This window comes from Phyllostomus hastatus, unplaced genomic scaffold, assembly GCF_019186645.2.
Source record: "Phyllostomus hastatus isolate PE091 unplaced genomic scaffold, TTU_PhHast_1.1 phas_scaffold_78, whole genome shotgun sequence".
NCBI lineage: Eukaryota > Metazoa > Chordata > Mammalia > Chiroptera > Phyllostomidae > Phyllostomus > Phyllostomus hastatus.
In genome coordinates, this window is record NW_025334041.1 from 409,901 (window position 1) to 433,382 (window position 23,482).

The 23,482-nt window shown below is 50.9% G+C and overlaps 2 protein-coding genes and 1 long non-coding RNA gene across 3 annotated transcripts; 2 read left to right on the forward strand and 1 right to left on the reverse strand.

The window, feature by feature from the left end:
• Positions 1–7,697: 7,697 nt before the first annotated feature.
• LOC123811563 (histone H2A.V) lies at positions 7,698–16,163 on the reverse strand. The gene is made up of 5 exons (XM_045827817.1): positions 15,987–16,163; positions 13,511–13,588; positions 11,282–11,395; positions 8,929–9,058; positions 7,698–8,025 (listed from the first exon to the last, which is right to left on the reverse strand). The coding sequence occupies exons 1-5, from the start codon at positions 15,987–15,989 to the stop codon at positions 7,964–7,966; spliced, it is 387 nt and encodes a 128-aa protein (XP_045683773.1). The 5' UTR covers positions 15,990–16,163; the 3' UTR covers positions 7,698–7,963.
• On the forward strand, positions 8,032–8,812 carry LOC123811564. Its single transcript, XR_006784401.1, has 2 exons — positions 8,032–8,169; positions 8,308–8,812. It is a non-coding gene; the product is annotated as an uncharacterized LOC123811564 (long non-coding RNA).
• Positions 16,159–18,753, forward strand: LOC123811562. Its single transcript, XM_045827815.1, has 2 exons — positions 16,159–17,627; positions 17,755–18,753. Exons 1-2 carry the CDS (start codon positions 17,166–17,168, stop codon positions 17,950–17,952), a joined length of 660 nt encoding a protein of 219 aa, XP_045683771.1. The 5' UTR covers positions 16,159–17,165; the 3' UTR covers positions 17,953–18,753.
• Positions 18,754–23,482: the final 4,729 nt, after the last annotated feature.

Below are 23,482 nucleotides of genomic sequence, written 5' to 3' on the forward strand. Positions count from 1 at the left end.
ATTTCTGTGTTCTTCAATCTCAAGCACATGTGTGTGCCCCCGAAACATCGTGCTTAGCTTTGAAACGGTGAGAAGCAAGCTCAAATCTGCGCAAAGAAAGGGGAGAGTGTCACTATGTGCTGACAGAACCAGGAGAAGGCAAGGTGAGCAGCATGGATCCCGGCGTGGCCTTGGTAGCCCAGGGCCACAGGGGAGCCGGCCGGGGGAGCTCCCCAGGAGGCGACCTCGCCCAGTGCCTTCGTCACGCCTCAGAGAGTAAGCAGAATCCGCAAAATGTAGAGCATCTGGTCCATGTTTCAGAGTTCCCCTAGGGGACCTAGGTGTTTTTAAAATTAGCTTTAGTTTACTTTCTAAGGATCTTATTTACTTATACAGAGAGGGAAGGGAAGGGGGAAGGGAGGGAGAAATGGAGAGAAACATGAATGTGCAAGAGACACACTGATCGGTTGCCTCTCGTGGGCCCCCAACCGGGGACCTGGCCTGCAGCCCAGGCGTGTGTCTTGATTTGGATCAAACTGGGCAACTTCTGGTTCACAGGTCAGCACTCATTCCCTGAGCCACACCAGCCAGGGCAAAATTAGTTTTATTAAGGTATAGTTTACATGTAGTTAGAAGGTCTTTTACAATACCCTCTCCTCGCCTCTCCCCCCACCCCCAAGATCCAACCTAGGTTCACATAGTGAATTTGATTATGAAGTTTCTTTAGTCTCCTTTAATCTAGAACAATTTATTTTTACATACTGTAATTTCTATTTATTAAAAACTTTATGGAGATCATCATTTATACACTATAAAATTCATCCTTTTTGGAAGTACAGCCCTGGCCAGTAGCTCAGATGATTGGAGCATCATTCTGATGAGCCAAGGTTGCAGGTTCGATCCCTGCTCAGGACACATACAGCAGTCAACCAGTGAATGCGTGGATAGGTGGAAAAACAATTCAATCTCCCTCTCCCTTCCCCCCTAAAATCAAGGAATAAAATATATATATACAGTAAAGCATCCAAAAATACCAAGATAAAAAACAAAAAGAAGAAAACAAAGGAAAATATATAAAACAAAAAGTAGAGTGTCCAAAAATTCCTGATTTTATTTCTGCTGCAGGTACGAAAGCCAGGTTGCTTCCGCAGCATTCCCACGCCATGAGCCGTTCTGAAAGCAGATGCCTTATCAGTACACACGCTGGCAGTTTTGCCCTGAGCTAGGGTGCAGGCCTGCGTGAGCTCCTCCGGCTCAGGGATCTGAAAGGGTGTGGGTACTGCACACTCCGCGCAGTATTTCCTGCGGTTGTCACCGCTTACGTAAAAGCAAACAAGCCCCGAGAAGTCAGTCACCCAGGAGCCTCCTGCAGATTGTCACCAGTGGTCAGGAGGTGGCACTGAGTTAAGCAGCTGCGAGGAGCTTTGTTGGGAAGGGGAAGAGCACCCGGAATAAGGGATTTTACGGGCACGTGTCCCGCGAGGAGTGGATTTCATGGGAGGTGAGGGGCTGGCTGAAAAGTGTGATGGGGTGGGGATTTGGGCTCCTGCTGCATGGGGCTCAGAGGTGGGGAAAAGGGGGCTCCACGGTGTGATCTCCTTGGTGCCGTAACCGAAAGGGCAGTGGCAGCCCCCGCGCCACAGTCCTAGTTGGCAGGGGTCCCACCTTTCTGGGTGAGTATCCCCTTTTTCTTTGGCAATCTTTTTGAAGATTTTATTTATTTTTTAAATATTTAATTAATTTATTTATTTTTAGAGAGAGGAGAATAGGGGGAGAAAGAGGGAAAGAAACATCCATGAGTGGTTGCCTCTCGAGTACCCTCTACTGGGGACCTGGCCTGAAACCCAGGCATGTGCCCTGACTGGGAGTCGAACCAACCACCCTTCACTCTGCAGGCGGGTGCTCAGTCCACTGAGCCACACCAGCCAGGGCTGCTTTGGCAATCTTGACTCAGGGTTGCCACAGACCTTCCGTTTGTGCAGCGCTTAGCTCCTGTCCCTGAGTGGTGTAGCTCAGTTGGTTGGGTGTCATCCCAAAAGGTATAACGTTGCAGGTTTGATTCTCAGTCAGGGCGTAGGCCTGGATTCCGCAGGACTGTGGGTTCTGTCCTCAGCCTCACCTCTGATTGTGTGTGAGAGACAACTAACTGATGTTTCTCTCCCTGTCTTTCTCCCTCCCTTCCCCTCTCTCTAAGAATTTTTTTAAAGATTTTATTTATTCATTTTCTAGAAAGGGGAAGGGAGGGAGAGAGGGAGAGAAACATCAATACCTGGCTGCCTCCTGTGCACCCCCCAGTGGGGATCTGGCCCACAACCCAGGTGTGTGCCCTAGATTTGCAGGCCGGCGGTCAACCACTGAGCCACGGCAGCCAGGGCTCTCTAAGAATATTAAACAACAAGACACTCAGTGCCCAGTGCCTGGGAGGTGCGGTGCGGTGCAGTGAAGAGGTCTGTCTGTCCATCCCCTTCCTCTTCCGTCTAGTGAGCCAGGCAGCACCATTTGAGAACTAATTGCTTCCAGGTGGAATCAATCTCTCTCTCTCTCTCTCTCTCTCTCTCCCCCTCCCTCTCGCTCTCATCGATTTTAGAGAGAGAAACCTTGATTTTCTATTCCACTTACTGATGCGTTCATGGGTTGATTCCTCTGTGTGTGCCGACCAGAGACCAGACCGCAACCCTGGCACATCAGGGCAGCTCTCTAATTGAGGCCACCCGGCCAGGGCTTTTTCTCCCCTCTATGAATGGGTTCATTTATTGATAAAGCAGCTACACAGAAGTGGGCAAAAGTAGGTTTACAGTTGTTTGTATGGAAACATATAATACAAGAATAAATAATAATACAAGAATAAACTGTTTTGCATACTCAATTGCCAACCCCTTCATTATCAGGGGAAGTGCTTGAATTATAAATGTCGTGATTCTCAAGTTCAAATCAAGTTAAACAATTTGATACAAAAACAATAACCAAGCTCATAGCCCTGGCTGGTGTGGCACAGCGGATTGAGTGCTGGCCTGTGAACCAAAGGGTCGCCAGTTTGATTCCCAGTCAAGGCACATGCCTGGCTTGTGGGCCAGGTCCCCAGTAGGGGGTGCTCAAGAGGCCACCACACACTGATCCTCTCCCTCTCTTTGTCCCTCTATTCCCCTCTCTCTGAAAATAATAAATAAAATCTTTTTAAAAATGCCAAGTTCACAGATAGAGAAGGTTGGTGGTGTGAGGCAGGTGATGGGTGGTGGGTGAAATGTGTCAACAGGTACAAACCTCTGGTTGTAAAGCGAGTAAGCGATGGGATGGCATGGACGGCAGGGTGACTGTAGTCAGCAATGCTCTGCTGCAGGTTTTGAACGTTGCTAAGATCCGCCCTTAATCTCAAATACATGACAGAAGCTGCGAAACTGTTAATTTCCAGAACATTTGAGATCTTGCTCCCCAGCATGTGTCATCAGTTTGGCTCAAATAAACTCTTATATTCTCAAAACATTCTTTTTGGCAAGAGTAGACCTTAAAAGTTACTGTAGGAAGCCCTGATCTGGTGTGGCTTGGCGGACTGGGTGTCCTCCTGCAAACCAGAGGTCGCCAGCCTGATTCCCGGTCAGACACAGGCCTGGGTTGCTGGCCAGTCCCCTGTTGGGGGGTGTGAGAGAGGCAACCGGTGGATGTTTCTCTCACACATCCATGTTTCTCTCCTTTCCTTTCTCCTTTCCTGCCCCACTCTCTAAAAATGAATAAATAAAAGTTAAAAAAGTTATCGCAGGAAAACTTGTGAAGGGTATTAACAACTATGTTGCAATATATACAAATGTTAAGTCATTATATTGTGCACCTGAAACTAATATAATCTTCTATGCAATGACACGGTGAGAAAGAAAGAACCATCGCAGTGAACTCAGCCACAGGCCCGAACGCCAGCAGCGTGGCATTTCCCATCCCTCCCAGCCACACGCTCCTCGGTTGTTGTGAACCCCTGCACACACCATCTTTCCTGTCCCAGATGACTGTCACGCTGCGGCAACACTGGCCTTCCCCAAGTGCCCCTTCCAGGCCTAATGTTGAAAGACCCTCCCTTCTGAGGTGCTACCACACATCAGATGAATGCTGCTCTATCGAAGGTGCAGGCCCGGAATTATTTTATAACAATTTCACACCTTAGCTAGGAGGGGTCTTTGAATATAGAAAACGTCCTTTTGAAAAAGCTTTCTTTTAAAGACACCTGTCCAAGTGCTACGGAAGAAATGGGATGGCTGCGCCATGCTTTAGAGGAAGGGGCGGGCACAGATGCGGCAAGACGGACAGCCTGGGTGAGGCCCAGAGCACAGGCGCAGGTGCTTGGGTTTTTGTGTTTTTTTTTTTCTCCAGTAGAAAACGAAACAAAAATACAATCCTGGGGTCACAGTAGTCAAATAACGACACTGCCCAAAGGAAATAGATATTTGCAGCAGTGATCTAGAAAACTCCAGTAAAAGAAGCCGCCCCTCCTCTCTGTTGATTATTGGCTTTCCTTTTGCTACTCTGCCTCCCAAAACGGTTAAAAGGTCACGCAGGCATCACGGAGGGTCCCCCCAAGACAGAAACTGTTCCCAACGTGGGCGGAGACAACGATGCGGGAGGGTCTGAGAGCTCACTGGGGCGGAGTGGGGAGGGGCCTTAGGAGGAGGTTGCCCCAGGCAACGGTAAACAGCCTCGGACGGGATTGGCTGAGAAGTTGAACGCGAGCGGAGTGCGTGGGATTATGGGCCACAGCGGTTCCACAGGGAGATAAGGGCTCCCGGGCTCCCGGGCTCCCGGACTCCCGGACCGGCTCCCTCTGGCTCCTTCCTCAGGATGCCTGCCTGCGCTTCCCAGCAGAAGGTATTTCGGAGGGATGTGAGGTGGGTTTGGCGTGGATTTTGGATGGATTTTGGACGGGAAGCAACTGCGGGCAGAGCCCGGGGTCGGCCGCCTGGCGGCGGGCGGCGGGTGGTTCTTCCCCTGGGGCTCCGGAGGGGCCGCGCTCCGAGGCAGGAGCCTGCCCCTCCCCCGCCTTGTGGAGCTGTTGTACGCTACGCTGCGGCAGTTTGCAAACCAGGCCTGCGGGAATGAGGTCATTGAAAAGTAACAGGGCGCTGCTAGAACTCAGGTGTTGGAGGTTAGCCTTAATTGACAGGCCTGAGTGATTAAAGCTGGAACAAAGAGTTAATGAGTTTAGCCTTAATTGACAGGCTTGAGTGACCAGTGCCCGTGGAAAGCCGCTATTCCGAAACGGTGAGGTTTTTGAATACGGACTCCTTTCCTTTGTCACCAGACCCCTGCCTCCGGAATTTTGGAGGGTGGGAGCAGGCGGCAGGAACCCACTTGCTGTTCGGTAACAGCGGCGGTGACTGGTGGGGCCCTGCTGCCTGCGGCTGGCCGACCCCGAGTGGGACTGTGGGTTTCCCAAGCCCTGGGAGCCCCTCTGCGCGCCCGCTCGAGGTGGGGCCGCCTCCACCGGCCTGGCTGGTGAAGAGGCACCGGGTCTGGGATAAGGCGGTGGAAGGTCCGGAGAGGACTGCTTTGGGGAAGCCACTGTGTGGGGACCACGGTTTGGGGGCGGGTGGCAGATTTGCTCGTGAGTGCTCTTTGGAGTAACGGAGTTGCGGGTCCCGGTGTTGCGGGTCCCGGTGTTGTGTCTACGTTCTCACGCTGCTTGGTCTTTTCTGGTTGTGGCTCTGGGCTGGGCGTCCGCGCCAGGAAGGGCCGTGCTGTGCTGGCGCTCGGAGGCACCCACTGGGTGTAGGACCTTGGTGGACGGGAGCACGTGCTGCCAACCCCTAACGTGGACGGAGGCGTTGATTGGTTATTGTCTCGCTGTGGGGCCCACGCACGTTTTGGATTGAGGCCAGGTGGCCTGGCGCGGCTCGCTAAGTTACACGGAGCCGTGATGCAACGAGCGGCACTGCCCGCAGTTGCAGGTGGGGTGCAGCCCGGTGTGGCAGGGCGCTCCTGTCCTCGCAGAACGGGGCTTCGCGGGGAAGGGAGGCCTGGGTCTCCTCCTGCCGGCGAGGCACAGGAGGGAAGGGGAAACGAGGTGACCCTCGCCAGTGTGCGTCCCTCTTTCTGGTCCTGCCTCGGAAACCCAAGAGCGAACGGGGTGACAGGGTTTTTGAAGTGCACAGTATCACCTAGGAGTTATTTTTGTGAAGAGATGCAACAAAAAATCCCTCTAGAGAAGTTTACAGGAAATATAGGGAAAAGAGGGGAAAGAATTAAATAGCATTAGGGTGCATTCAGTAAAATCTGCAATTAAAGGTAATTCTACAAGAGGACTTTCTTCAAAAATTGTAAGAAAAACAAAAAGAGAAACTTAGATGAAAAAGAAACAAGATATCAACAAAATGTAAGGTACAAATCTTGTCTGACTTCTGGTCCAAACCAACCGTGAACAAAATCGTGGGGCAATCAGGGGATCTGCACGCTGAAATGCGGTGTTGGGTACGTGAAATACGCTGGTTGTCTCACAGTGATACTGGGCTGTGGTCTGAAAAGGGCCCCCTCCTTAGACACGGTGGAGTCCGCAGACGTGGGAGTGAATCAGCCTGAAAGGGGCTCATGCAGCTCCACTGGGAGGCGGGCTGGGGGGGAGACAGGGAGAACCACACTGTCCTGGGTGACCGCAGGACAGCGGCTGAAGTTGGAGGCGCTGTGCGTGGGGTCCGTTGTACTGCTCGCTTTATTGTTCTGTAGTTTTGAAAACTTCCATAGTAAAGTAAGTTTTTAAAAATGAGTTTTGTTTTGATAGTGTTGCACTATAAAACATTTTAAATTTTTTAAATGAGGACTTCCAGTCGTAAAAATATTATCATAAGCACCCTTAACTGGTACCTTAACTTAAATTTTACCAGTTACTTAGAAACTGACAAACAATTTTGAAAATACTGTACAAATTACTGAGTATCACTTATCAATAAAAGACCTCTACAGGTTTGAATTCTAAGCCAAGTGTAACTTCCATTCTACGTAAGCATGTGGGCTCTGAAGTCAGGCAGCCCTAGCTTTGCATCTGAGCTCCGCCACCTCCTGTCAACCAAATCAGTGTTTCCTGGCAAATCATTTCAGCTCTGTGAGCATCAGGTTCCACGTCTCTGAAGTGGGGGCAGCAAAATGCCTGGGTCAGCACGCCCCTTAGCACAGGGCCTGCCACACAGTAAATCAAAGGATTCTGCTAGCCTTTTTCAACAATTCTTTTAAAAAACGTTTTATTTTTAGAGAGGGGGAGGGTGGGAGAAAAAGAGGGAGCGAAACATCAGTGTGTGGTTGCCTCTCTCGCGCCCCCTACTGGGGAGCTGGCCCACAACGCACACATTGCCCCGACTGGGAATGGAACCCACGGCCCCTTGGTTCGCAGGCCGGCACCCAATCCACTGAACCAGCCAGGGACTATTCCAACAATTCTAAGTGCCTATCTGTGTCAGTGCACCTTCTGACATCTCTGAAATTGGGGTGCATCTTGTCATTAATGTCGTATTCTAGTTAACGGGCAGTTTCTCTTCCTTTAGTGGTATGTAAAGTAATGGTACATGCTGGAAATGGACAGCATCTAAGATTCGATATAATACTGCTATCAACCATGGTCAAACTACAGTCCCAGATTCTTACTTAAGATTATTATGAGGACATAACTGATTTGAAATTAAAATTTCAAATCAAAGTATGAGCAAAATATTTCCAACACATCACAAACAGAACAGTTTTGAGACACGTTATTTTTGTAAAAAATGGTTTATGAATTCCATTTTTGTATAAAACCCATGGGAGAAACCCAGCCAATCAACACACAACTGCTGACACGTGAAAAGGTACTTTTATCAAACTGTGACTCTAAGAACGTACAAATGTCTCCTTTGTCGTGTCTACAGGAACTGTCTGTGCTCTTCCACTTCCTGTGTTTGAGACGCCGCGCATCCCCACCGTTCCCTCTGTGCTGGTTACAGCGCGGTGACGGAGGAGGAGGGCCGGTCGGGACAGCGTGCTAAGCCGTCTTCTGCTGCCCTTTCTTTCCAATCAGAGACTTGTGGATATGAGGGATCACACCTGCGGTGAGACAGAGGGGAAGGTGTTGTCATCAGAGAGAACGGGGAGCTGGCTGCCATCTGACCATTTCAGCGCCTCAAATCAGAGAGAGCAACTACACACGGAATGGACCTTAACGAAGTCTCCTCTCATGACTAACCCTATGTAAGTATCCACACCAAGGGGGCCCACACCTTGGGGTCTGGGAACCTCTCTAGGACTGTATGTAACATGATGTGATCCTATGTGCTTAAAAATTTTTTCTTAAATCCTCCCCTGAGGATTTTTTTTCATTGATTTCAGAGAGAAAGGAAGAGAGAAAGAAAAATGTTGACACAAGAGCGAAGCACTGACTGGTTGCCTCCTATATGCACGCCTGGACCGGGACTCCTATGTGCCCACACCTGGGATCGTCCACGCCCACATGGGGGATAGAACCTGCAACCTTCCAGTTCTGGGACAACACTCCAACCAACTGAGCCACACTGGCCAGTGATGATTTTATGTGCATTTTGGGAGAATAGTAACCACAACTTTCAGAAGGTTCTCTAAAGGTGACCCAAAAAAGGGTTAAGAGACACCAAAATATCTCTCACCTTCACTCAGCCCTGATTTTCAAGGGCATCATATGAAGCAATTTCTCAAGGTCATTTTTGAAACACACACAATGAACATGGGAAATATGTTCAACACCAGGTTTTAAATATCATGTATGAAATTTAGATAAAGACTTGCTATACAAGGAGTATTTACTCAAATGGTAATGAAAAGAAGCCTAGAACTGTAATAAAACCTAACACTTACAAAATGTAAGTTTTGTAAGTTTCCCAGTTGGCTGAGGAAATGCGCTGGATCGCTGACCTGAATTATTTATTAGTTAGAAAGGCCAATACCAATCAGGGCTAAAGAGGTCATAATACGTACCACCCCCAGCTATGGTAGCCTTGATAAGAGAATCCAACTCTTCATCACCACGGATCGCAAGCTGCAAGTGACGTGGAGTGATCCGCTTCACTTTGAGATCCTTGGAGGCATTCCCTGCCAGCTCCAGCACCTACAAAGCACCAGTGGGACAGCACATCAAACAAAGGGTGAAATGCAGGATTCGTTGTGGACTAGCAGTTACAGCTAAAAAGATCACTATAGCATCTGTGCATAAAATGCACAAAAATATACAGAAACCAACAGTACATTTTTCTTTTTCATATTTTTAAAGATTATATATATGAGGGAGGGAGGGAAACAGCTATGGGTGGTTGCACCTTGCGTGCCCCCTACGGGAGACCTGGCCCACAACCCAGGCATGTGCCCTGACTGGGAATCGAACCGGTCACCCTTTGGTTTGCAGGCGGGTGCTCAATCCACTGAGTCACTCCAGGGAGGGCTCTTTTTTGTGTTTTTATGAATTCTGGGCTATGTGTTACTACTACTCCAACAACAGACTTGGCATTGAATGGGAATGTAAACACATGGACAAGTCCCATCCAGTACATGTGAAAACAGCCAGGCTCTTGAGAACAGATTCTGTCTTTCCTAAGGACCCCTGCCCTTCATGGAGGAGAGAGGTCACAGGCATGCCCAGGAATTCCAAAAATCATTTATTCATATTTTAACATAGAGCTCTCATGACTTCATTTGGCCTTTTAATACTCATTCCTGCAAGAGCACTAGAAACTTGAGCAAAAACCTACTTCTATGAAAAGAAGCCCAAGGGCAGCACTACTCCTCCTGTTCCTCAGCCGACATTCTGAATGTGAACATCTAGAAAGACCACAGATTTTCACGTATTCATGGAGTCTTATTTGTGTGTATAGCCCCTAGTGGTGGAATTTCTTTCTTAGTACTTGTAGAAAAGGTAAAAAATATAAATAAAATTTTACTCAAGGTATGTTAACATCACTGGGCCCTATAATCTGTATGCAATAAACCAGAAGACCTCTATTCTATAATGGAGATCTTCAACTGGAGGAATTTCAAAGTCCCAGCTGGCCACAGAAGAGCCTTTTTAAATTTTTTTATTTTGCCCCTGTAGACTATACTGGCATTGTAAACCTTTAATGGAACACACAAGTAACTCCACAGAACCTCCACCCTTAAACAGAGCGGCAGAAGTGACTGGTGGGCTTTAAAGCCCACCGGAACCCACTCGTTTTCCCCGGGGACTTTTGCTGGCCTGGCACCAGTGTCTCCTGAAGGCTCCTGAGCGACCCTGGCGGGAGGCCAGAGTGGGAAGTAATTATCTCCCCTAATGACTAAATTATTTTCTTCGCCTCTACTAACAACGAAAACCCCAGACTTACATATCTGAAAACATGTTGACTGTTCACAGGTTTACTGTCTAACTGTGCCTTAATAAACTGTCATCCAAGTTTCCAAGAATAAAGCAAAGGGGAGTTCAGATAGGACTCCAACATCCTGAGCCAGAAGACTCTGCCTCCACGGAAAGCGCACCTTTCCGAGCGGTCTGATGCTAACCAAAAACTGGCGTACGGCCGGTAAGGGACGTGCTCAACCAGCACCACACCGCCAAAGAGAAGCCCCTGGTTCCCAACATGGCAAGGCTGAAACTCCTGGTAATTTAATCTTAAGTCTCCAAAGGGACACAAATGACCTTGTGAGGTTAATGAAATGACAGCAAAAGATCATTAACATACAGGCTGAACCTGAGTCTTTCTCAAGTAAAAACCTTCCTTGTGCTTCCTCTGGGTTGGCTACCTCTGCGTGTGACCACCCACGTTCTCCCCAGGAGGCGCTGGGGTGGAGCAGCGGTGGTCCACGACCCCCTAATAAAACCTCCCGCCCAAGTAACTCATCTTCCTGAAAAGTGACACTGAGCATGCTACAGCACAGGATGCATACAACCATGCGCTGAGCCAGAATGATCAGTTACGTCTTTTGTCAAAGTTCATGTATTTGTGACTTTCAAAAAGGTGTCATCACTCTGGCAAGCCGTTCCCCCTCCCCAAATCTTTAGGAGATCATGCCGTAACTTCTGATTGTATACGACTTCCGAGTTCACCCAACAGTATATAGTATTTTAATTTTTACTCTCCTTCAGCAGCTACTTAAAAATATGGACTGCCAACCACTGCTTAACCTTAAGAACGAGGTGCACAAGGTTCTTTCTGACAGTGGTCCAGGGTAACAAGCTGATGAAGACAGATCTAAAAGTGCTTTTAAAAAGGCCGAGTCTTTTTTGCTTCATACCCATTTTCCATGGCTCCAGCCTTTTCTACTCTGAAACTTTTGGACTTCCCTGTCTAACACCCCCACACACCTCTGCAGTGAGGTACTCCAGGATTGCGGCGCTGTACACGGCCGCGGTGGCACCGACCCTTCCGTGGCTCGTGGTGCGAGTCTTCAAATGTCTGTGGATGCGGCCCACGGGAAACTGAAAGAGACACCGTCTGAATGAGAGGCACTGGAGTGTCAGCCAAGGCAGACAATACGAACGAAGCGTGAAGTTACGAAGTGTGGTTTCCGTGTTAGAAGCCCCACCTGCCAGCACTTGGCAGTGGCCTGTGTGCCACGTCCCAGTGCCCAGCCCCAAGCCTCCAGGCCCGCATCCACCCTCTCAGAGGAGAGGGTGGCGGAGTTAAAAGGGCTCGAACCACCACAGGGTTTCACCAATTAGCGTCTCCATGGAACGAGGAGAAAGGCTGCTGCACAGCGACCAACCGCACACCGGTTGGTCTCTGCCCCCGGGTCACTCCCTCACAGGGCAGCCTCTGCAACCCCCACCGCCACACCCTTCGGGGCCCCGCCCTGCCCTGTCGTCCCTCGGTCCCGGTCCCGAGGGCTGCCTTGAGGAAAACAGTGCCGTTCTCTCACTGCAACTCCACTCCCTGAGAATGGGAAGTTGCTCACTTCCAAAATGCCCTCGGCGCCCCCTGTGCCCCTGACTACCCTCACCCTCTTCCTGGCCCCCCAGGCCAATGGCTCCTTTCCCTCCCCACACTCCACTGAAGACCTCTCCCTGTCTGTGGCAGCTGCTTCCGCCACAGCCCAGGCACCTTTGCGAAGGCAGAATCTGAACGCAAACCCCGAAACACTCTGTCTCCCACCTTCTCCCAGACATGCTTCTGATTAGCACTCTCCTTCTCCTTTTTTGATTAGCACCATTCTTGAAGTTGGAGAGTGACGTGTTAATGACCGATTGTATTCGCCATCTGTAGGTGTCATCCTTAAGGATAAAAGGCATTTGGGGGTGGGGGGTTACATTCCCTCCCTGAGTAATTCTAGCTCCCTAAGAGCAGGATCAACGCCTCACTCAGCGATGCGTCCTCAGTGATCAGTGTGTCGTCTGACACATAGTAGGGCCTCAAAACCCATTTCTTCTTGGGTTGCAGGTTAGGGTTCTGGCTCTCCCTCAGTCTCGCCGTGTGTTCTCTGGGTGGCGCGCTCCTGTCCTCGGGGCCCTTTCTCACACTCTACTTGCAACCACTCAGAGCACGAGTCACCAATTTTACAAAATGGTTTTAAATTTAATTCTTTCGATCACTTCTCTTGGAAAGCTTGACGCAAATCTATTAACTTTTGGACATTTTCACGTGGCTGTTTTGGTAGAACTTCAAAATGATTTTGCTTAAATTCTTAAACCTTGTAACTTGTCCCTCCCACAAACTCCTGTGCCCCTTAGTTCAGTTCTACGGCCTGCAGAACCCTCCCACTCTCCCCCAACACCACCCCCTGCCCTTTCTGGGAGCATACCCACGATCCTGCTCCTTCCCATCTGTCCTGCTTTAACGCAATGTGTGTGACCTCATTCCTAAAACCACTGCAGCTGCCTTCATCCGACTTCCATCCCCCACACTGCAGGTAAATTCCCCTTGAGGTTTACGTGGTGCATTAAAATATAAAATGTAGCCTTCGACCTTCAGTACCACTGAGGGCACTTGAGAGCACGAGAGCACTTGAGAGCACCGAGAGCGCCTCAGCCTCTTGCTCAAAAACTTTCCGTGGCTGACCACTGCCAAGAGGATAAAATCCAAACCTTCCAGTCTGGCCTTCAAACTCTCCTGTTTACAAAGTGTCTCCTACATACAGAGGCTAACTCTTACTCATCCAGAACATCACTTGGTGTACCAAATCTCCTGGGGAAATATTCAGAGGATTAATAGGTAACTCGTTATTCTACCAAAAATTTTTATCTCATCCTGAAAGTTAATGCACCACTACAAATGCCATCTTCAAAAGAAAAACCATAGCATAATCATTTCAATGATACAATTTATAAAAGAATCAGGAACATAATTATAATCTAGACAAGAGATTTAAGAGAGCAAAATTACCAAATTAAGACGTCTTCATAACTTGTTCTTGTTTGGTAGAAGAGAATACAAATTAAAAGACAACTGCTTTATGATTTAAATTTTGACCAATTAACCTCATTACTAATGACCACTACTAAATTTTTGTAATCAATGAAACATCTGCGGGTCATGAAGTTACAACAGTAAAGAACGGAATGTAATAATAATGAATGACAGCACCATGGATACATTACCTGTAGCCCAGCTCTCTGTGAACGAGACACTGCCTTAGCCTTGGCCTTCCCACTGTCCTTTCCAGCTTTGCCTCCAGCCTATGTGAAAAAAGGCTCCAGATGAAGATGCTATTTCAAAAACATTCCGGAAACAAAATGCTTTCTAGTTTTACTTTAGTTAAAAATATCTAGTTGGTGTGGCTCAGGGCATCGGGGACCAGCCTGCAAACTGAAAGGTCTCTGGTTCCATCCCCAGTCAGGGCACACGCCTGGGTTGTAGGCCAGGTCCCCAGCAGGGGGCGCACCAGAGGCAACCACACGCTGATCTTTCCCTCCCTCCCTCTCCCTCCCTTCACCTCTGTCTAAAAATAAATAAATAAAATCTTAAAAAAATAAAGTGGCAGAACCATTTTAACAAATGAGGTACATCTGTGTGCTGATAAAGAGCAACCCACTGGCTGGTGTCGCTCAGTGGATTGAGTACAGGCCTACGAACCAAAGCGTCGTAAGTTCAATTCCCGGTCAGGGCACAGGCCTGGGTTGCTGGCCAGGTCCCCAGTGGGGGCTGTGCTAGAGGCAACCACACACGGATGTTTCTCCCCCTCTTTCTCCCTCCCTACCCCTAAAAATAAATAAATTTTATATATATATATATATATATGCAACCCAGAAAACATTTTTTCATGAAAGATATTTGCAAGTGAAGGGAACTTGTCTATGAAGAAACGGAATATTACAGTGTGTGTACGCATACATTCGAGAAGGTCACACACTAAGTTAGAAAAATTACTTGTCCCTGGGGAGGGAATACTAAAGATCTGACAAGAGGGAAGCTAATGTTCCTTTTTGGACTGTCTGATTTTACCATTTGAATTTATTATTTCTTCACTGCAAAAAAAAAAAAATACACCAACCCCCCACCAACCAAAAAACAAAAAACTGTTAAAAGAAGAACTAAGTTTACAAGATTGGCCACCTGTTTGAGGGTCCATATTTTTGAAGTAGAGAGTAAGCACTGAAATGGCATTTGCCCTTTGTAGTGATTTCCCTAAAAAAATTTTTGAGCAAAACACCAACTGCGAGGGCCCCGGCGAGGTACTCAGTCGGCCGACAGCCGAGGTCACCGGACGGATGGGTCCCGGGTCAGGGCGCAAGCACGAACCGACCAACAAACACGCGGAGTGGAGCAGCGAATCCGTGACCCCTCTCTCCCCTCCTCTCCGTCTTTAAGAAAGCCCAGCGCCGCGCAGCCTGCTAACAGAATGTAATAATCTGTTATAATCTGGGTGCAGGTCTCAGCTACGTCTACCTCCGAGGCCCGCCCGCACGGGAACGAGCAGCAGCTGGGCGGGCGGCGGAAGAGAGGCTGAGAACGCGTTCACCCCGCCGTCTCGCGCTGAACACCTTGGCCGGAGACTGACGCGCCAGTGCGACCAGGGCGTCTCTGGGTCTCCCCAGCACGCCTCGCATCCTCTCGTAACTTCGGACCCTACTTCTCTGCACTTTCTTGTTTCTGAGGTCAGGGCAGGCAGCAGTGTCCACCCATTCCTCGCAGACACCCTTCCGCTGTTCGCTCCGGCAGAAAGCGCCCGACAGCCTGCCAACCCGGCTCCGCCCAAGCTTCTGAGCGCCGTGCGTCGGTGAGCTGTGAACCACGAACCGCTACCAACGAAACGCCACCGACGGCCCGACGCCGCAGGCGCCCCCGTGCTCCTGAGCAACTTGACCCCTGCTGCTCCGACGCACCGAACTTGTTCTGTCCTCTGGCTTTCCGAGAGAGCAGACACGAACTCCGTTTTCGGAAGCCGCAACACCGTGAACCACTACTCCCAAGGCTTGGAGGATCCAGATTCGCCTGGGATCCCCAACGAAGTCAAACTTCTGCGGTATCGCGCGCACAGAAGACCGCTGCCTTCTCCCCGTAACTCCCTCGAACTCTCTGCCTACGAGTCCGAACGCAGAGGGCGACCGGCCGGCCGCGGAACAAAACACCAGCCCTGCACACCCTCCACCCCGAGCACGGTGTCAGGGCGCGCCCGGCTCCGGCGTCCGGCCGGAAACACACCTGCGGCGGCGCCGGGGCGCACTTTGTTTTGTTCAGGACCCCGGCGCGGTGCTCTAACGGGCCGCGCTAACTTCCGCTCAAGCGTAAAACCCTACGGGCCTGGGTGACAACTCAGTGCCCCCGGTATTTTTAGCTGCCGGTAAAGCGACACCGGTCTGCAGCACGTCGCGAGTTCGCGCGTGACCGCGGAGAGCACCGGCAGGGCTGGGCGGACCGACTGCGCCTCGCAAGCCCGCGAAAAGGCTTCGGCGCGGGCGCCGCACGGCCCCACCACGAGTTAGGGACCCGCTCGTCCCCGCCGAGCGCAGCGTCCCGGCCAAAAGCAGCACCACTTAGCGCTCGGACTCTGTCGAAGGCGGCGCAGGTCGGGCCGCCAGGCCCCGGCTCGCCCGCCGCCGCTTGCCCGCCCCGCCGCCGTCACGCCGCCCTCACCATGGTCTCGGCTGCTCCCGCCCTCGCTCCCGCCGAGCCACCGCCGCTGCCGCCGCAGCACCGACCGCCGCCGCCGCCACCGCCGTCGCCGGACAATAACCGGGGCCCGCCTCGCGGTGCTCCGGCCAATGGCCGCTCGCCTTGCTGGTTTGAACCCCGGCGGCTGCCCAATCGTGCGTCTCCTTCTAGTTAGGCCCCACCCCCGGCCCCTCCTCCCTAACGGCTGTTTGTTTTTGCACACGGCACGTGGGGGCGGGGTCTCCAACCTCAACGCGGACGCGCCTGTGCGCAGGACGGGGCGGGCCACGCGCCGCTCTCCGCCTATGTCCGCGGCGGAGTCTGACGAACGGAGGGACGGACCAGTGAGGGCAGAAAGCTCGCGGAAGTCAGCCAATGAGAACATTGCCCGCGAGTAAGGGTGGTGGGTCTCCAGGAACGACAGCAGGACTCGCCAATGCGATGAGACTGGAGGCGGTGGAGGTTTTCCCGCGCGTTCGCGGCTCTGTTTCTCTGGCTTCTCAGAACTGTTTGGGAGAGAGCGGCCGTAGCGTCGTTTCTCCCCGCGGGTCTTCCGACCCCAGGCTCGTTAGTGCAGCGGTACTCGCGTGGCAGAGGGCGCTGACGCCAGGCCGGCTGCTCTTCGGGCCGCCTTCCCGCCGGCGTCAGGACAGCTGTGGGGACGCCGGGCGGAAGGCAGGGGCGCTCGGAAGCGGCCGCTGCGGCGCTGGGAGACGGCCGGAGGGCGGGCGTGTCTGTCTGCTCACGGTCCCCCCGGGCCGACCGGGCGCTGGCTCCTCGGGTCGCGTCCCACCCGCTGCGGCCGCGAGCCGACCCGTGTTTTCACGGTGCTTCTCCCGGACGGTCGGGAGCGGGGCCCACCTCCCACGCGGGGGTCTCCAGGCTGACATTTTAGAAGTGTCGCCAAGTGTGAGTGACCTTGTGGCGGGAGGAGAGGTAACGAGTCGGAGGAGACGAGGGCCGAGGGGAGGAGGGAGGTCGGGGCGTCGGGGGCGTGGAGCGAAATCCGGAGGGAGACCGAGGGGGTAGCGGACCGCGGCGGAGCCCGGGCTCGCGCGCGCCTGCTGTCGCGCCGGTGGCCTCGGCGCGGCGGTCTGAGCGACCCGCCGGGACGTCCCCGTGGGCGGCCCCGCGCGTGTGCAGGTGACGGCAGCGGAGGGGATGCGGGGGGCGGGGCTCGTGTCCGCGGCTGCTGTCGGCGCGGCCAGACCCATCCCACGGCGGGCGCTCACTCGCCCGAGCCCGCGTTCGCTGAGCCTTCGCCCGCTCGGGCTTCTGCCCTCGCAGGAACCGAGCCCCTCTCGGTTGCCCGCCCCCTTCCCCGCGTCCTCCCCGGCGTCCTCCCTGCTCCCCGGCGGGGCCACGGCGGCCCTCCTCGGACAGGAGCCCAATGCCCCTCAGCGTGTCCTCGCAGACCAGAGGGGGAGCCACACTTGGTTTTTAAGGCGCCGGGACGGGCTGGAGTCCGCACCGCTTCCCCCTCGAGGTGGGGCCTGCATGGGCGAGCGCTCCGTGTCCCCGGGCCGCCTGGCCGGACACCTGTCCACTGGAACAAGCAGCGCCTGGCGACAGGTTTCCGCGACGCGCAGAGAGCTCGCTCGGCCCCGCGCGGCAGGCGGTCCGGTGAGTGTGAGCTTCCTTCCCGCAGGGAACGCGTCCTGCCCGCTCCTCACCCCGCTGCTTCGCGGCCGTGGCCGAGGTTCCGATGGACGCGCAGGCAGGGTCAAGTGAACGCTTTCGTCGCACACAGGAGCCGCTTCACCGGCGTGTGTGTCTAGGCACGGAGAGCCGGGCTGAAGCCCGCAGAATGAAGAAGCGCGGGTGGAAGTTTCCTGGCCTCTGCAAGCAGAACCGGCCTGCTGACCACGTGTGTTGGCGAGAAGGGTCTAGTCTGCAGCCAGCCGGCTTTCCAAGAAGGCGGCGTGAGCTCCGCAGAGGCACCGTCTAGCGGGCGGGGTGTGGGCATGAGCGCTCGTGCGCGGCGCGCTGCCGCGAACTAACAGTGAGTGCGCGCTCCCTGGCCCAGCAGCCTCAGCCTCGCCCCGGACCGCTTAGAGGTGCGGATTCCGACCCCAGACCCAGCCTGCGGGGTCGGGAGGCCGCAGGCGCGCTCGAGTCCGAGAACCGCTGGGACGGTGCAGGCCGAGCTGCGTGGTTCTGAAGACCGGTTCCGCACAGAGGCAGTGAGATCTCCGAGCGGCGCGTGCTGACTGATGGCCGCTCAGCGCTGCCTTCCCAACAATCGTGCCTGGCCCAGAGGAGCCGCCTTGTCCGTGGTCACACCCTTTTCGGGGGCCGGGGCCTCCAGTGACCGACTGCTGCGTCCTTTGCCTTGACCTGGGGCAAATGAAGGGCCCTTCCGGCTCCAGCTGTTCCCGTGTGACCCTGCGTCGCAGTCCAGTCCCCCCACGTAGTTCTGCTTCCCTCACCGCCTCAGTCGTGTTGCCAAGGGCACGGTACACTTCTGGAAGGCAGTCCCTGTGCTAGAGCCTGTTTCCTGGGAACCGACCTCCGGCAAGTTTAGAGTGAGCAGTGTATTCACACGCACAAAATGCGGAAGGAACAAAGCACTTCCATTTACAGTAGCATTTAGAGAACAAAGTGCTTGGGAAGAATTTCAGAAAAGAATCGCAAGACTCAGACTCTTAGAACCACTAAACATTCTTTTTTGTGTGTGAGATTTTTAAATTTATTTTTAGAGGGGAAGGGAGAGAGAGAGAGGGAGAGAAACATCAATGTTTGGTTGCCTCTCACTCACCTCCTACTGGTGACCTGGCCTGCAACCCAGGCCTGTGCCCTGACTGGGAATCGAACCAGCGACCCTTTGGTTTGCAGGCTGGTGCTCAATCCACTGAGCCACACCATCCAGGGCCCACTAAACATTCTTGAAAAAAAACTAAAGATTTAGGAGAATCCCAGCTTGTTTCTTTGTAGAAGCTGACAAGACCATTATAAAATTCATATGGAAATTCGAGAGAACCAGAATAGCCAAAATAATCTTGAAAAATGATGACGTTGAAAGATGCACACTTCTGGATTTCAAAACATACTACAGAGTTGCAGTAATCAAGATGGTGTACTGACATAAGGACACACACAGACCGATGGAGTAAGTTAGAGCCCTGTGGTCATTTGGTATTTGACAAGGGTGTCCAGAAAATTCCGTGAGGGCCCTCGCTGGGTAGCCCAGGTGGTTAGAGTGTCGTCCCGATACCCCGAGGTGGTGGGTGTGATCCCTGCTCAGGACACACAGGAGTCAGCCAGCGAATGCACACTTTAGTAGAACTGCAAGTCAATGTTTCCATCTTCTTCAAAGCAATAAATAAAATTACTTTAAAAAAGAAAATTCAACGAGGAAAGCACAGTCTGTTCAACAAATGGTGCTGGAATTTCTCCTTAAGGGGAATTTGCTTTCTTTTCCTCATTTACGTAGAAAGTGGATCCTCAGGAAATGAATTGGCATGCTGAAGTGCTCCCTCAGAAACCTCGGAAGACTCCATGTAGTTACAGCGTAGAAACACTGCGACAAATCACCCAAAATCTTCTGCACACTTATTTCTGTCCCAAGTCAAAAGAGACACCTTGAGCTGATACAGGTCTGGGAGACTTCATTAGTTGTAACCAAAAGAGCTTGCAGTCCCCACCGGGAAAGGTGTGGGTGAGTTGAGGAGTAGACAGATAAGTTCCCACTGCGCTGATGACTCACTGGCCTGAGTGATGTCGCCAGCTGGGTTTTCCCTGCGGGAAAATTGGCAGCTGCTGGACTAGAACATTCCACACTGCTGACAACAACTTTCCTTACCTCAGAAGACTTTCCTGCCATTCTTACTGAGAACCTAACATGCTTTCTCTTTGTATATTATTTATGCTAAAGGTGGGGACCCTGCCTTTATGTTCTGAACTGTGCATTACAGGGGACACTATATACGAGTTGTATATTCATAAAGGCTCTTTCTGAATTCTAAGTTAAAGCATCAGAGTCAAGCAGTGAGATGTAGGTACGGTCAGAACTTTTTATACACAAAGAGCACACACTATAGGCTATATAGTATATCCAAACAACAACATTTTCTTTTTCCTAAACTAAACAACGGCTTTGAAACACAAGCTAAGGGCACCTGATCTCTGTACCCGGTGGAATAAATTCTCAGTAGAGAATCACTTCATTTAATGACTTAATTTTAAGTGCAAGTTGTTTACTGAAAGGGAAGTACAGAGTAAAACTGATATATGAAGCATAAATAGCAAAATGTTCCATTTGTCAGAATTCATGAAATAAGGACATTTTTCTCTAAACTCCAGGGACCTGAGAGTTTTTGTTTTGCAACTAGAGATGTGCCTGTGCCTGAATGAATGGAACCTAAAATAATGAATTAAATTACTTTTTAACTTAATTTCTACATAACAGTTGTTGACTTTGTGGCATAGTGAATAATAAGATAATGTATATTAGAAAATGGCCCTGACTGGTGTTCGGTGGATTGAGCACTGGCCTGTGAACTGAAAGGCTCCCAGTTTGATTCCCCGTCAGGGCACAGGCCTGGGTTGTGGTCCAGGTCCCCAGCTGGGGCCGTGCAAGAGGCAATCACACGTTGATGTTACTCCCCTTCTCTTTCTCCCTTGTGTCCCCTCTCTCTCTAAAAATAAACAAATAAAATCTCAAAAAGGAAAATGCCACAGGGAATAGCTATCAACATACCTAACATGAATTCCTTGTCATTTAACCTGTTTAGCTAATACAGATTTTTCAATATATACACAGATGTGATGGCTACTTAACAGTGTTGAGATTTTTTAAATTATCCAAAGTTTTTAAAAGACTGACTGCTAGGTTGTTTAACAGTAGTTACCTGTAAGGGGTGGGTTTGGAGAAGGAGCACATTCGTTTTGTTTCTTTATGGTGATTCTCCACTGTTCACATTTGTTAAAATGAGTGTGCATTAATTTTAAATTAAATTTTATTAAATTTAAATTAATTTTAAAATAAAAGAAAGTTTGGTGATTATAACTGCCAAAAAAGATGCCCACCAATTATGAAGGGCGCTGGGTAAATAGGCAAAGGACATGGCAGTTTTGAGAGTGGGGCACTCTAAAGGTCCTTGGAGGGCTTCCTGGTGGAGTCCTGAAGGTGAGAAGGGGGGAGTCCTGTGTGATGGTTGTGTACAGGCCAGTGCCACACCCACAGGCCTTAGTGCATCCTCCCAGCCTCTGTTCTGTAAATGACCCCCGGAAATCCTGATAGAGTTGAATAAATGGATCACTGCTCATTTACTTCCTTTTTTAAAGATGTTATTTATTTATTTTTAGAGAGAGGGGGAGGGAAGGAGAAAAGGGTGAAGAGAAACATCCATGTGTGGTTGCCCCTCGAGTACCTTCTACTGGGGACCTGGCCTGCAGCCCAGGCTTGTGCCCTGACTGGGAATTGAACCAGAGAGCCTTTGGTTTGCAGGCCGGCACTTCATCCACTGAGCCACACCAGCCAAGGCTAACTTTGCTATTTCTTGATTTGATACCTAGGATGGGGAAAATATAAAATAGCATAAAAAGGACTATTTTCAGGGCCTCATGGTTCCATGTCACTGATTTCACATTGAGTCTTGTGTGATTCTAGTCCCCTCCTACAATGTTCTGACAAGGAAAATCTGATTGTAACTTACAGAGGGCACCATAGGTACTTAGGATTGAGTTGCGTGTCCCAAGATGTTCACTCTGATAGAAGACTAGCATTTGATTTCTTGGTCATTGATACAAATGAATCAAATCAGCATGTTGTGTTGTTTTTTTTAATTCTCAGGAAATATATTTATTTTGTTCTCAGATACCATATCCTGAAATCAGTAATGAGTGTAATCCTCATCTAAGTCTGAAGGACAGCCTTTCTGCAGAAACCATCAGAGGTTCCGCAGAGCTTTGTGGATCTGTGTAGGAGGGTCTTAGCATAGGAGTGCTGTCCTTTCTGTTCTGTGCCAGTGTCGTGTGGCGTGTCAGAGAACTGGTTCAGACGTGTGTTCACTCATCACACTAACTAGTTTCAAAACCTGAATCGGGCCCACTGAGAGGCCTATGTGAACTATCACGGAAGTTGAGAAGTTATATTTTGCATGGAGAGTATCTTTTTTTTAAATTCTCACCTGAGGACATTTTTTTCATTGCTTTTAGAGACAGAGGAAGGGAGAGAGGGAAAACATGGATGATTGTGTCTCGTATGCTCCTGGATAGGGAATCGTAAGTTTCTGGACTGTGGACTGCACATAGCCAGACGGGGGATTGAACCTGCCACCTAGGTATGTACCCTGACCGAGAATGAGGGACAGTAGTCCCGAGAATAGGGACTACGCTGCAGCGGAGCCACACTGGCCAGAGTGGGAGTATCGTTTTTTATACTTTCCGTGGTGTTGTCTCTTGTAAGCAGTAAAGGCCTGGGGCAGGAATGAGGTTGCGAATAAATTCTCTATTGCTTGGATTGAGGCCTGGTTATTAGCTAGGGAGATTGGTTCACTCAGGTTCCAGTAGGAACCTGCTTGTCACCTTTCGCAAGGGAAGTGTGGGCAAGGAGAAGGAACACCTACTGGACCTGGCCGGTGTCCAGCACTAGTGCTCACTAGCTGCAAGGGCTTGAGGCACACACTCAGCCTCATGCCTCCCAGACCCTAATCGTGTGGTCAGTGATGCCAGGGGGAAAATGGGAAGAACACAGACCCAGCTCAGTGAATTCTCCCACTCCTCCCTTTCCTCTGTCCACCCACATCCTCCCTGGCTTCTGGGGAAGTGGCTTCTTAGGGTTTAAGATTCATAGCGATGTTTTACTGAGTAGGGAGCTCAGTAGCAAATTTGAGCTGCAACCTATCCTAGTCTGGAGACCAAGGTAAACATGAACCAGAACATTTGAATCCTAAGAATGCTCTAGTCCAATGTACCTCCTAGTTCTATTGTTTTACCTCCTGACGCACTAAAGTAATAAGTTCCATCTGGACCATATCTTCCACCCCTAGCACAATACCTGGCGCATAAAGAACCGGGTGAATGAATTTGCAAATGATCTGACCTCACAGCTGTTATTTAAAGGATTTCAGTGCTGACCACCAGGTGGCTCTTGTCTCCCTAAGTCCCAATAGCTTCTCCAGGAAACCAGACACTGTCATAGGACCTTAAGGATTTTTGTGTTAAAGATACGTGCCCAGAGTCACTGTTAGTTTATGGCAGAGTCAGGACAGAACCTAACTCACAAAATACCAAAACTCAGAAGTCCTGCCCCTACTCCTTGAGGCCTTGGCTTCAAAAGAGCTCTTTGGGCTGCAGCCTGCTGCATCCGGAACTCAAGTCAACTGAAGAAGTCAGCAGGGCCATGGCAGAACCAGTACGCCAGGGTGGCTGCTTCCTGAGGCCTCAGTCAGTTGGTGACGCTGAGTTAGTTTCCCAGAACTTCCGCAATTTCTGCAGTGAGGCGTGAAGTACCATCCTTGACCAGCAACAACACA

Coding starts and splice junctions, on each gene's coding strand:
- LOC123811563 (XM_045827817.1), bottom strand. Junction 11,396..13,510: donor CACAGAGAGCTGGGCTACAG/GTAATGTATCCA, acceptor TGTCTCTTTCAG/TTTCCCGTGGGCCGCATCCA. Junction 9,059..11,281: donor TGGAGTACCTCACTGCAGAG/GTGTGTGGGGGT, acceptor GGTGCTTTGTAG/GTGCTGGAGCTGGCAGGGAA.
- LOC123811562 (XM_045827815.1), top strand. CDS start 17,166: ATGCGGGGGGCGGGGCTCGTGTCCGCGGCTGCTGTCGGCGCGGCCAGA. Junction 17,628..17,754: donor CCCGCGCGGCAGGCGGTCCG/GTGAGTGTGAGC, acceptor CGTCGCACACAG/GAGCCGCTTCACCGGCGTGT.